Source organism: Poecilia formosa, unplaced genomic scaffold (assembly GCF_000485575.1).
Source record: "Poecilia formosa unplaced genomic scaffold, Poecilia_formosa-5.1.2 Scaffold54, whole genome shotgun sequence".
Taxonomy (NCBI): domain Eukaryota; kingdom Metazoa; phylum Chordata; class Actinopteri; order Cyprinodontiformes; family Poeciliidae; genus Poecilia; species Poecilia formosa.
This window is the reverse complement of record NW_006799993.1, coordinates 208,010-222,332: the sequence shown is the minus strand read 5'-3', so window position 1 is coordinate 222,332 and position 14,323 is coordinate 208,010. Positions and strand designations below refer to the sequence as shown.

Genomic DNA, 14,323 nt, shown 5'->3' with positions numbered 1-14,323 from the left:
TGCACTCAGAGGTTTCACGGAGGAAATGTTGGGTGAAGTGCCACAGGTCTCAGCCGTGAGTTTGTGGAGGAATGCACCCTTCGTAGCGGGATAATCCAGACAGCTCCATATTACGCGCTCTCTCTCATTTCACAGTTTATCTGCTAAAGCTGCTCTGAATCTCTGCTACCTGAGAGGAATCTGTTTCCGTTCCTGAGCTTATCCTGAGAAACCCGGAGCGGGCGCGTTAAGAGCTGACAGCCGTCATATCGGGAAAAAAAAAAAAGCAAAAAAGAAAAACACTCAGTCATCAGCACATTTGGTTTGATCACTTGATTACATAACAGATCTGCGGAAGCAAACACATCTGACCTCTCTTTCCCTCCAGAGAGGGCCCATGTGGCACAGCTGATGCCTCAGTGGACAGGACAATGGGCTCTCAGCCATCTCCTGCTCCTTATAAGGACCTTCACCATATGGTCATGATGGCACGTTTTCTCCTCGCTCAGGTGGGCTGTTTTTCCACAGGAGTAAGGTGTATCGTGTTGGTGAGAACAGCTGAATAGGTTTGTTTTGTTAGATGCCTTTCTCACCTCTCCCTGCAGGTGACCAGGCTGCCCCTCCTTCTCACATCTGCTGCGCTCGGATGAAATCTTTATCCCGAGTAGACACAAGAAAATGAGTTTTTCTAAAGATGCACTGAGAGATAAAGGCCAATTTCCAGTCACTGATTTTGTAAAGGTCTGAACATTCAACGTGGATTTTAGCAAGTTCCTTTTTAAAAACTATGATGCTTCCCTGAACAGGTTAGGAGAGGTCAATGGGCTAAACTGAACATCTTAATGACATTTTATATACATTATCATTCTTGATAATGAGACTTTAGTGTTATTTTAAGCTCCTCTTAGAATGAGCTATTTTAGGGCCTTTTGTCACTTTAAATCCAAATAAGTTGCTTCTGGCCTCAAGTCAAGATTTACACTCGCATGTGAAAATGGGTGCAAACAGATGCGCAATCATACAACCGTACATCTTTGAAAAGCAGAAGTAGAGCCTACTGCACGACCAACAAGAATGCAGCAATTTGTTTCTGAATAGTAATTCAATAACAAAACACTTGTCTTTTTCAGCAGCCATTCTACAACATATACAGCGATAAAACCAACTGACCAAATGTGCTGGAGCTCGGCTCGGGTTGCTAGGTAACTGCTCAGTGACCATTGAATGTGACAAAATTTTTTTTACAATCATTTATTCTATATTAATTACATTAATTTGTCACACCACACCACACCATATATTGGAACCTCAACAACATATATTTATTGCAAACATAATTTTTGTTAAACTTTGTGTATAAATTGAAGTGTTGGTTTATAGTAAAAATAAAAAGTATTTTCCAAAAATGGCTCAGGAGTGAAAATCTACAAATACAGAACAGTTTCCTTTCTAGAAGCTTCTTGCAGCTTTTGTGCTTCCTTACTGCACTGGACAAAGCTAAACGTTTGTGTTTTAGAGGTAACAACTTTTTAGTATAAAAGTTGTTCCCTCAGTAACAACTCAGTAACAACTTCTACACAAAAGAGCGCTGTGGAACCTGTTCATATGGTACATTCACTGTCTGGAGAAAAGCCTGGATCTTTAGCTTTCAACCAGGTGATCGCTGATCTGGGTCGGCGGAGCACAACTCCAGCTGATTCCAGTCACCGTGCATTTCCAGAATCCCCCCCGTTCCCCAAATCCCCTGGACTCTTTTGTTCCCTTCTGTTTTTTTTCTGGTGTATCTCATGTGTCATATTGTAGTCCAACAGACCTCCTCTGCTCTCCCCATCCTCAGCATGACCAATGGTTCCCCCAGGACTTATCCTCTAATACAGTTAAACAGATGTCTAATGAAGATGTTATTTCCTCATTACTGGCTACGGCGTGAGGATAGAGCTGAGGGGTGGCGGAGAGGAGGGCTAGATAGGCAGCAGAATACAGTAGCGGTTTAATATTCCTTTCGCCCGTGGGCCTGAGATTGTGTCTGTCTCGGACGTCAATATTACATTCCTCGCCCACCACAGGCTGCCTTAATAAGGCACCAGGCACAGAGACAGATCAGACTCGGCAATTACAATTCACCCAGAATTAGTTAATGGAATCTATACAGCAACATTTATATATTGCTGGGGTGTGCCTAATGACTTTGTTGGAAAAAGCAGCAATAGAAATGGTATTCAGGGAATTGCATAAACAGGAGGGTTTCTCTAAATTGTTCTTTTTTTTATTTCCATAATTTTTGTGTGTGGGGTGGAGATTAAGATGGCATTCTGGGAGAAATTGTCATGTCAGTGGCTGTATTGTTTGTGGAGAATTGTGGTGATTAATTTTACACGCACTTGTAGCTCAGGAGCGCTCTCCTGGAAGGAACCCGGGACCCTCGTTTATCCTGCAGCCTTACATCCACACACAGGATGGGAGAAGGAATGCAGGGATTGCCTCCAGGATCTGTGATTGGTGAAAAATGTGTAAAAAAAAAAAAAAAACAGATTCTAGGAACAAATGTTCTGAATGGGCAAAAAAATTCACATTGTTAGGTGATTTTTACGTATTTATAAATAAATTTTCAATATATTGATTAACTCCAGATACAGCATATACAAAGAGAACAAAAGCTGGCCTAAAATTTAAATTTTACATTTCTAAAACCAAATAGTAAATGTAATAAAATTAAAAAAATGTGTGGACAATGTTCTTGATTATACGTTCTAGTTTGTTTATCTGTTTCTTCTGACAATAACTCAAATTGTTCAAAAGAAATAAATGAAAATAAATGAATTAAGAACTCACTGTAGTTCTCCTATAAAGAACTATGATGAGTTCTTTTTAGAAGACTCACTATAGATGTTGCTACTCATTGTTAATAAGAGTGTATAATGGTGTTATATTCATGTACCAGTTCATCATTCAATAATGTCAAACTGACACTTTGCAGTATTTGATTTAGCCCAGCCTTTGATTTCCTGACATACATTATCATTTAAATGTTTGTCTATCTTGCTTGGCTTTGAAACTTCAAAGCAGTACATCAGACACTTACCCTTCATATAATAGCTGCTAAGTACCCTGGCTGGGGTCCTGGCCAGAGGGGAGCCCCCAGGGTGTGTGAGCGAGGGCCAGCTGGAAACCTCGGCCTCAGCCTGAGCTGGCCACCTCCTCTCCGGGGCTTTCTACCCTCTTCAGGAATGTGTGATTCCTTTCCAGCGCTGCCACCACTCAGTTAGAGAGCAGCGCAGCTCTGATCCACAGTAGCACAGCTGTGGTATTGTCTGCTCCCCTGGGTGGTGTGTGACAGCGGCTTGCTTGGCCAGCTCCATTGTAAATCCTCATTCACTACAGAGTGCTGGTGTAGGCTTTTTGTGTGCTGTTATTTAGCAGACGGTTGATGCTGGCGCCCGTCCAGCCCATGTTGTTGAACAGAGTGAGCAACCTCTTCAAGGTGATTATTCAGAGATGTTCTTGCATCCTTGAGGGGAATAAAAAAGTATTTTATTTTGCAATCCTTAGTTTTAAGTGTAATTTACAACACTTAATTTTTTTATAAATTGAATCCTTTCATATAGCTTTTTTAAACTTAGCAAAATATCTAATTCTTTTTTTGATGACAGTTAAATTTATCACTGAAAAATGTATGTATTTCAGTTTGGGGAGCCAGTTTTGTGATCTATAGATTCATTACACATAGTAATGAGTCTCCAAGTGTTTCTGTTATTTTGATGATATATTGCTATTGAGAAAAAAAATCTCTTAAAATTAGAATATTACAATAAAAAATATCTATAATTCAAAAATATGTTCTGGTCTCCATAATCATGGAAAATACTGCTGGCTTGACAGAGGGAAAGCTACAAGAGGTCTCTGCTGTTCTTACATTTCTAGAACCAAGTATGTTGATGGAAAGTTTAGTGGAAGGAAACCCCTGGTAGAAAAAAATTGCGCCAGCAACAGAGATTGAGGCTCCCTCAGACCGGCTGCTTAGAACCTTGCTAACTAGGCAAGGTTAGCAAGGTTCTAAGCTAACTGGTATAATAAGGTTCTAACTAGGCAAGGTTCTAAGCATAGAAAAAGCATAAAAAATAGTTAGCTTTTTTTTTTTTTTTTTTTTTTTAGCAGTTTGCTGGGCAACATTTGTCTTCTCCACTGGCTTACTGCTTGCCAACCTATACAATATTATATTATGTGCATTCTGTGCAAAAAAACCTTGCATTCTGTGCAAAAAAAAGTAAAATATGCAATTTTCTCTTGTACATTTCAGTCATAATACAGGTCTTAAATGTTATTCATATTAGTCTTTAAAAGGTCTTAAAAAGCCTTAAATATGAGTTGATCAAACCTGCAGAAACCCTGATTTTTTGCAATATTCACATCAAAATAACAGAATTAAAATATAGCTCTGATTAGGCTTTGAATTTATTTGCGGCAAGAGTTTCTCTTTTGAATTAAATTACTTACATAAAATAATGTTTTGGTGACATTTGGTTTTACTAAGATTTTCCTGTATCTGGTGTTCAGTTAATTACCAAAATGATGATGTAGACATTTTATGGTGGGTTGGCCCAGCTGATAGAATAGTCTCATTGTTGACTGTTGTCACTTTCCTGCTAAGTCTCAACCAGCCCATTGTCACTGAGCAGCAGCCTGCTGTGCACCGACTGCTGATAACAGGGAACACGGCCATGCCCATGTCAGGATGTGTCCTGTTCATACCCAGAAGCCCCGGGAGGACCCAGCCTGCGGGAGTGAGCTGTGGAAACGCCCAGGAGGCTGACTGGGACCCAGGTGGTCCTGCTCACACAGACAGGTCATTTACAAGCTGCTCTGTACTCACATCACTGCACTCCTAATGACTGACAAGCTCCACCAGAGATTTGTTGGGTATTTGAGAGTAGAAAGAAGGTGAAAACAAGACTGTGTGTGATGGAAAATGTGGCCATCAGACGACCTTCAGAAGCAGGAGCAGACTTTGTTTAATAACGACATTGCTGGACCCCCCCATGACTACTCTGCACCCTGTGCTATACCCCTAAACCAGCCCCCCCCGCTAAGTCCATGAGCTGTGGGTTAATTGTCATGCAGTGATGTAAAATTATGGGTGCGGGAGGTCTCTGCACCTCAACAAAAGTCCCCATCTGTTCCCCTCCCTCGCGCTACCACCCTTCTTCATCCTTCCTGCAAGTAACAACTAATTCCTGGAGCGGTGCAGCGAGAAAGACGCTGCTATCTCTTATTAAGACCCACGACTCGACGCCCCACCCCCCACCCCTTTTAAGTGCACACACTCTCACATATACTGTACAGTCTCATTCAGAGAACACAGAGGGAAAATAGTAGAGGGTGGGTGAGAAAATGGGAAGTAGTCAGCAAGCTGGAGTTTTTTTCCCTACCCTTCTCTCGCTCTCCCTTTCCTTTTTTCCCTGATTTGCCGTGCTTTCCTCAGAAAGCTCCATTGTTCCCCTAGCCTAAGTCTCATCAGGCCTTTTGTGGCTGACTATCACAGCGGCAGGCAGAGAGCTGGAAATGTATAAATGGTATCATGCCTTGTGATTAATGGCGGTGCTTATGAGTCAGGTCTGATAACGGGCCTGCTCTCTACTCAATTTCAGATACCGTTAATGGAATCTGTCTTCTGCGATTGTAATGTGAGAGCGCCTAATTTGCTATGGAGCTTGAAGCTGTCACCGGCAAGGGATTGTGGGGTCATAAGGGACCTGGCAGCCGTTTGGCCTGCAGCTTGTATCTGCGGTGCTGAATAGAGCAGCTCTCTGCCTGTCAGTTAGCTGATAGGCTGATGAGGACTCTAAGCCACTCCACACAATAGTGGAAAGGGCCATACTGCCTGACTTCCCTAATTGTCGAGCCTGTTCATATTTCAGAGCCAGCATGCTGGGGACTGGGCTGCTTTTTTTTCCTTTTCTTTCTTCCCCTTCTCTCGTCATGAACTTTTTTTTCTTTCCTTTTCCTGTATTTCATCCTACATCCCGCACGCTGTCTCCCCCCTTTAATGCACACTTTTCTGCACTATTTTGTCCCCTTAATTTCTCCCCCCTCTCTCTGTCTCTCATAGTAGTAAGTGGTGGGTCTTAGCATATGACAGATTATCCCAAGTTTGCTTCAATTACTGCAGAGGAGATGGGAACGGCACAGGAGAGGAGGAAAGGGAAAACTTTTGTGCGTACATTATATTTAAGAAGCGGAGGATAAAGTGCTATCTCCACCACGGTGGTTTCTCTGTTTGAGATGAACCGGCTGCTGGGAACGAAGTTCTGATGAATTACCTCATTTCACAGCGAGTGTGTTTTTTTTGAAGGTCTGGTCCGAGAAGCAAAAATTGGGCAGAAGGAAGATTATCGCTGGTTCCTAAATTAGTCTGAAAGAAGTAGGAAGCTTATTTCACCGGAAATTTTGTATGCAGTTTGAAGTTGCTGACTTTGTTGTTTTTATTTTACTTTTTTACACAGTGGTTCAGCATAACTTAAATCTGTAAGAAATTTAACTAAAGTAGGGCTACACGGCCAATATTTCCCGGTTAAATACTGTAAAATCAGATTTTTTTTAAACTTTCTGTTAAAGCATCAAACCCCAAAACTAATTTTCAGCCTATAAATGCATCAAACCAACAGCATGTACTTAAGTGTGCTTTTTTGACTTTAAAATTACAGATTTATATTTTGATGCATAAATCTAGATAACCTTATAATGTCTTCATTTTCTGTTGTATTGTATTGAGATGACACCCAGTAGAATGGTAATTAGCCACACACACACAAAAAAAATGGCTGCTAAACTGTATTGAAGATGTGTAGCTTGTAGAATTGTCTAACAATGATATATTTAATAGATATTTTAGTTTGTGAGGATAAAATATTATTTTTCACAATGGTATGATGAAATATATTTATATTATTATAGTATTAGTTACTGAGGGAAGAAAACTCAAATTTAAGTGTTCTCAGTTTGAGGTGTTCAAAATAATGTCAGGGGAAGCAACAAGACGTGAGATCCTCCTAATATAGATAATGACCGTTTACTTCAGAAAGCATCGACAAAAAAAAGCCCAAACATTTTTTTAATCCTGTTAATCACAGTTCTGCCTAAAATTGGACAAAACCTTGCAAAATCCAAGATCAAAAATTAGCCAAGAAACTCTCATCTGTGCATGTCTAAAAATTAATTAAAGGCCCTTCTTCATTGTTAGGTTGACAGGTCCTGGACCCGGTGCGGTCCTGGCTGGAGGCCTGTTCGCTGTGTCCAGGCTCAGCTGGCAGTGGTCGATGGTGGCAGAAGTCTTCACCCTCAGCAACCTTTTCATTGGCGTTCTCTTCTTCTTGACGGCCAGCTTCCACTGTGCTGAGAACTCCTGGCAGAGGAGGAAGGTGGTCCTATCAAACCCACCCTTACAAATCTGTCATCTTCCTTGTTAGACGTTAAACTGACATTGGTGAAATGTTGCGATTGTTTCTTTCAGATTGCGCATTGGGGCGCATTTTGCTGCGGCCTGGGACTGTGCAACCAACACACTCTGGTCCTGTATGTGCTGATCATCATTCCCTGGGTCCTTTACCGACTCTTTTCTCTAAAGGTAAAACTACTCTTACATACATACAGTAAACAAACAATATTTGTGAATACTTCAAAAATCGTATTCATTTTCAAATTTAAACAGGAGCTGTCTTTTTTGGGCCTTGTAACTCTGGGACTTTGTTTCATCGCTGGTTTTTTCCCGTACATCTACCTACCCATCTCGTCCTACCTCAACAGCGCCCGCTGGAGCTGGGGGGACCAAACTACCCTTTTCGGTTTGCTGACCCACCTGCTGAGGGCAGAGTATGGGACATTCAGCCTTGTACGTACTGGTTTATGGATCTGCACATCATGTTTTAAAAAAGAAACTTCTTGTTCTTGTTGTAGTATCTGGATTATTTTGCCCTTTATAGTTTTTAATCCATACTTTTCTGTGTTTTATAGGCAAAGACAGAGACCTCTGTGAGTCTGAGCTCAATGCTGCAGTGAGTTTATCAACGTTACCCTAATTATCAAGTATCTTAGTATATAATTGATGTGATTTTTTTATTTTTATTTCCAGCATGTTAATGTTCCTACTACATAGTACTTACTACAAAACAGGAACCCTGTCTTCTCCTTGAGTTTTCAATGTTCAAATTGACACTCATATGTTGCAACAGAAAAATGATCCTAGACACACATCCACACTGATTTTGGAACAAATAAACTCTTAGAATACAGCCAGAGCTACAGTCAAGTGGTTTGGTTCAAACTCTGACCTTATTCCAGTAGAGAATATGTTTACTTTGTGTTGGTTTATCACATAAAATCCCAATAATATGGCACTTGTAATAGTAAAGTGTCAAAAAGTTTTTACAAGTTATTTCAAGTCCATGTGTAGATATTTTATAATCACATTCATGTCATTGTAGAAAATTGTTATGCTTAAAATTCACATTTTGCATCTCTCTCTCTCTCTCTCTCTCTCTCTCTCTCTCTCTATATATATATATATATATATATATATATATATATATATATATATATATATATATATGGCTAAATGTTTATTAACATTTTTCTGGTTCATGTGCAGAGTCTGTGTGAATTTGACTTGTGTTTGTAAGATGGAGCAAAAGAGAAACTGTAAAAAGTGCGGCCTTTGATCTCAGACACACTGAGAGCACATTTAGTTTCTGAAGATGGAGGACGCAGCCACTCAATGCTTTATGGTTATGGTGGTTTACTCAGGTTTAACTGCAGACACGCCAATCTTCTGAGAGAGAGCCAAGAGTCCCTTCTTCCTTCGCCGCTCAGTCTGGCAGCTTTTGTTCTTCCTGTTCCACTCTCTCCCATCAAAGAGCTGAACCTGCTTACGGGGCCAAAAACGCTGTGTTCTGTTTCTCTTGCAGTTTGAACTGATCACTCAGCTCTGGTGGTGAACCGTGACAAGCTGTGATGACAAACACTGCGGCAGAGCTGGAGAAATTGTATTTTTTTCCCCCCTACCAATAAATATCCTCCTTTTGCTCTCCGCCACCGCTACAGTCTTCCCTGCTATCTTTCTCCAACTGATGGGACATGAGAGGGTGTGTGGGTGTGTGTGTGTGTGGGTGTGTGCATGAGAGGGTGTGTGGGTGTGTGTGTGTGTGGGGGGGTTGCATGTTCATCTTAGGACCCCCCACCACCAGACCCCCCTCTGCCTGCCACCCACCCTTTCCCATCACCCCTGCTGCTTGACGGACACGCACACCTTCAATATGGGGGAAAGAGACGAACATGACAGGCATGTCGCTGCGGAGACGTAAACCCGCCGGAGACGTTGACACACACTCACACAGACACACTCACCAGCACATCACACACAGCATTCATTGGGAGATATAGAGACTCAATAAGCTGTCAAATAGAGATGGGTATTAAGGAAGAGGCAGGGAACTATCTCTCTGCACTGAGCAAGCGCTTTGTGAATGACAGGCGCTGTGAGGAGAGGACAGGGTTGCCGGGGACGGATGACACAGTCATTCGTATCTGTCAATCCGATTGAAAGAGGAAGCACACAGTCCAGGGAGTTTGTTTTCATACGGTTTGATAATTGCTGTCCTTGACTTCAGTATCATGAAGGGTAATTGAGCTTGTCTTTGGTGTCCATCATGTGCTACATATCCGTATGTGTGTGTTCTGTGTGTGCAGGGCCCAGCTGGACCACTGCCTGGCGGATCTCTCTCCTCCTGTTTTGGTTCTGGCAGGAATAGGCCTTCTCTTCTCCCTGTGGGACAGGTAGAATGAGCAAGATGGCAGCACACAACACTCAGCAGCCACTTCTCAATGAAAAAAAAAAAAAATCCCCTGCAGTGAAAGATGGCTAACAAAACCACTGACAAAACGCTGATCCTGAAAAAGGAGAACACAAAACGAGGCTGAGGCACCTCGCTGTCAGGCTGTCACGACGCTCCTCATTCAGATCGAGTGGGGTTGATATTTATTTAGGATTTTCAAATGTGTCTGTGTGTGCCAGTAAGTCACTGTGTGTGTGCGTGTGGCGTTGGGATCCAGTAATTTATTACATTGGTGGCTTTGCTGGGGTCTGTGGGGTGGTGCTGATAAAAGCCCAGTGCTGCCCTGGAGCTCTGCAGGGTACCAGCCGTTCTCAGCTTCCCCCTGAGGTGCACTTTAATAAACCACACAAACACATGAAGAAGACCAAGGTCAACCTTCGGAGTGCTAAAGGGGAAGCAATGCAAATTTTAGTTTGTACTGTGTTACGCATCAAGAGTCGTTTTGCAAATAATTGTTTTTCTGAACTCTGTAGAGATATAAGGAAATCATGATTAAAGAGGCAGTATTGTGTATTCTCCAGGCTTATAGTACCATTTTATAGCACAGTCAAGTAACTATGTTTACTTCAGATGTTATAAAATCCTATATAAATCAAATATGACTTAAAAGAAATTAGATTTTCTAACTTAACGCCTTAAAAACCCCTGCTCTTTCAGGAGCATTACACTGAGAAGTAGCTCATGTAATGTGCAGATGCACAGTTCTTGCCAGGTGTTTGCTAATTGCTGCTGGCTAGTCTGAAGGATCTGAGTAGGGATGTGGTGGGAGAGGACTGCTCTGAGGTGAAAGCTTCGAAACTGCACCTCTGAGGAGGAGCTGTGTCTCGAAGGCGGTGCGAGGTCTGCTCAGGCGTTTTGCACAGCTGAATGGTTGCCATAGGAGATTAAAGGATTTCTCAAACAGGCATGAAAGAATCAAGGCAACTCTCCAAGTATGTTTTTGATGAAGGAATAGCATTATAACACGGTGTAAAGCTCACAAAAGTAAATTTTGCATAATACTGCCCCTTTAAAAGCAGTTTCATGTATAAAACACCATCAACATCTTGTTGCTGGTGAGCGTGGTCTGACTGAGAAGAGTCCTTTCAGGTTCAGATGATGACTTGTTTTTGCCATGAGAGCAACGTGTGTGTGTGTGTTTTTTTAGTAATCTAAGTATATTTTACAGATTTACTGTAATGAGTTTGTGATTCAGAGGCTGGCAGCTGCTCTTTATGACTCATTAGGAAATCAATCATGCACCTCTCAGCTTGCTAACACATGCAAGCAGCTTGTTAGTGCTAATAATCATTCAACACATTTTCAAAAATATTTTTGAAGAAATATTACGGTAGATAAACATGATATTGAATAGTATATTCAGTAGGTCAGTGTATTTCACTAAGATGAGCAACAAGTTGTGGATAACTGTGAAGTGGAAGTAAAAAAATATACATTATTTTTACCTATTATTATTATTATTATTATTATTGGTTTTTTTTTTTTACAAACAAACCTCGGCTCCATTCGCAAGACTTTTTCTGCCTTTAAGAGGTTTTATTTTCTTTCATCTTTTTTAATTGATGTGTCTGTTGTGTTCTTTGGTTTTTAAAATGCCGTTTGTTCACCATTGTTTTTAACAAAACTTAGAGGCCAAACTCTGTTTACTTATGAAATCAATTGGAGTTTATTCAGAAATGTAACAAAAAAAACATCTTTTCAGATTTTCATTTTTAAATACTTTTAAACCATTAGTCATTGTCATTTTATGTCAAAATTATGCATGTTCTGTGTTGGCTTGTCTCATAAAATCAGAGTAGAATACATTCAGGCTGCTGGTCATATTAAGACAGAATGAGGGGAAATAGGACTAGTTTTGCATTATAGCTGAATACTGATGGACTGGAAATAAAAGCAGATGACTATGGTCGGTGTCGTTTCCTGTTTAGGACCTGCTGCTCGGTTTCCTGGCTGTTGACTGCAATGCTGCTTGTCTACTCTCTGTTTTTTGCATGGAGAGCTAACCTGGACATTAGCAGACCGTTACTGCTTGGAGTGGTATGCAACAACACGTCTCTCTTCAACATCCAGTTTGAAAGATATCAGCTGCCTAAAGTGTTTTGCTGCAGCTCTTTAAGTAAATGCACTGTTATTGTTGTGAGTACATTCGGTGCATATTTTACATGTGTGTGTTTGACCACCTGCAGGTGGAGCGTTTTTGGCTCCAGAGTGATGCTGCAGTTTGTGTTCTGGCCGGCCTCGGTTTGAGCCACGCTCACAGTAAGATGGAGAGGTGGCTGGGACACGGGGGGCTGTGGAAGACCATCGGCTGGGTCTTCACCTTAGCTCTGCTGGGACAAATGGGACGCACCAACCACAGGTGAACATTTATCATTGACTTATGAGACAAACATGTACGAGCGCCATCTTCTAATGATAAAGAAGGGTAATATTTATTTTATTGGATGTGAAATAACAAACTTTAATCCTGATAAAACAGTAAGCGATTAAATTTGTTGCCTTTTAGTTAAAGAGGAGAAGAATAAAAGTAAAGTCAGCATTCGAAGCTTCCTTTCAGAGTTTGCTGTTCGGGCATCATTTCTGTCCTGTAGATTCGTCGTTAAACTCTCCTATTTTGTTGGGGCTCAAACTCCAGTTCAGCTTTGTGACATTCAAGTTTGCAGACAATTACAGAACCAATTTTACAACAGCAAAGATTCTGATCACAGTGGACATAATTATTATAGCTGCATTGTATTGCACTTCCACAGGCTATTAGTAATTCCAAGCTGTAATTGTGTTTTAGCGGCAGGCTTTTTTAATTCTGCACAATCTTTGAGCATTTATCTGTCAGTTAAACAGTACTCCTGCTGCAGAAGTTACTCTGGAGCCAAACAAATACATTGCCTTGAAAAAAGGTTTATTTCCCCAGAACTTTTTCAGTTTTAATCAAGTTGCAACAACTAACTTTCTAAATAAATATATTCTACTGAGATTTCATGTGCTAGATCTACAGAAAGTAGAGCATCATTGAGAAGTGGAGGTAAAGTCACATGAATTGAACTCTGAAAAGGGGGTCAAACATATTTTTTCAGCCTGCTTCAATCAGATATACCTAAGTAAAATCTAATAGAAGCTGAAATTAAAAAGAAAATGAAAACTATGATATTTATCAATGTGCTCCATCATTCCTGACTGAGGCTGATCATAAAAAAGAATAATCTAAATGTGCAGAGCTGATAGAAACTTACCCTGAAAGACTTGCAGCTCTAATTGCAGCTAAACTGGTTGTTGAAGACAAATCTGTAAAATGTGAAAAACTTCAAAGTTTAAGCCTTCTGCTTTTATAAAGTTCGGGCAGAATAAAAACTCCCTTTTTACTTCTGTCTGAAATCCCTTACCCAGGTGCATGTTTTTCCTGAGTCAACCTGATTTGTTTCTCCTGCACTTCATCCCACAGGTCTGAACTCCACATGTCAGGTTTTCCCTCTGTGCTTGTTGGTAAAGGCTAAAGAGAGGCTTGGTTAGCATGCAGATTCCACTCGCAGGGCTCAGGCTGAGATGTTAGCTGTCCGAGAAGGCAGATTACACCAGCGCAGCGCCGCGGCGTGCCAGACAGCTATCACTGAGCAGCTTTGATCAAGCAGGAGAGCATGGCCTGTACTGTCAGACCGATCACACCTGTCTCCCTACGATTAGATAGGCAGTCAGAGAGCTGTTTGAAGGAAAAGGGTGAAGGGGAAAACCAACGATTTCCCCTTAGAGCACCCAGAAAGCATACATGCAAACATGTACACATCTGTATATATAACACAGATCTCCGAGGCTGCACTTATTTGTGAGTTGAATGGATAATAATTATTTCAGGGAGTGTGACCAGAGCAGGAACGATGTGGTGGAGCGGTTCGGCAGGGAGCTGCTGGCCTCCTTCCCAAAAGACTCACTCATCCTGACCAGAGGAGACCTGCCAGGAAACTCTCTGCGCTACCTGCACTACTGCCAGGACATCCGGCCTGATATCCGCCTGGTCGACCAGGAGGTCAGGACCTCCATGTCTGCTGCCTCTATTAACTATCCAACTGTTCTCCTTACGGTTCTGATAACAGTATAAATCAAAGAACCAGTGCAGATTATTTTTAATTATTTATACATTCATTTCAGTTACACAGACCAAATAGATTTTAGGTTTTCTCTGAAGTATGTAGATAAGGAGTGTTTCTTATAGTATATATGCAAGAGAGGATTTTATGAAATCCTGTATGATGAATGTATATAGCAGCAAAAATATGGCTTTATTTAATTTTAGAGTTTGAAGTAAAAATTATTTTTGGTTGCTAAAATGTTTTCTTAGACATGAGCATAGATTTAAATGTGCCTGTGTTTAGACATCCATATAGATTTTACTAAAATTTTTTATAACCATACAGAAATTAAGATGCATCTATTAACTAGCTATTAATCCAAATATATATATATATATA

General features: G+C 40.9%; 1 protein-coding gene across 1 annotated transcript in view; it reads left to right on the top strand.

The window, feature by feature from the left end:
* The window catches only part of tmem260 (transmembrane protein 260), a 29,731-nt gene that overhangs the window by 10,102 nt on the left and 5,306 nt on the right, over positions 1-14,323 (top strand). The window contains exons 4-11 of the mRNA XM_007553019.2: positions 7,217-7,394; positions 7,487-7,600; positions 7,685-7,864; positions 7,987-8,027; positions 9,718-9,804; positions 11,792-11,900; positions 12,050-12,222; positions 13,710-13,881. Of these exons, the coding sequence (XP_007553081.1) occupies positions 7,217-7,394; positions 7,487-7,600; positions 7,685-7,864; positions 7,987-8,027; positions 9,718-9,804; positions 11,792-11,900; positions 12,050-12,222; positions 13,710-13,881 (1,054 nt within the window). The remainder of the gene's footprint in view (positions 1-7,216; positions 7,395-7,486; positions 7,601-7,684; positions 7,865-7,986; positions 8,028-9,717; positions 9,805-11,791; positions 11,901-12,049; positions 12,223-13,709; positions 13,882-14,323) is intronic.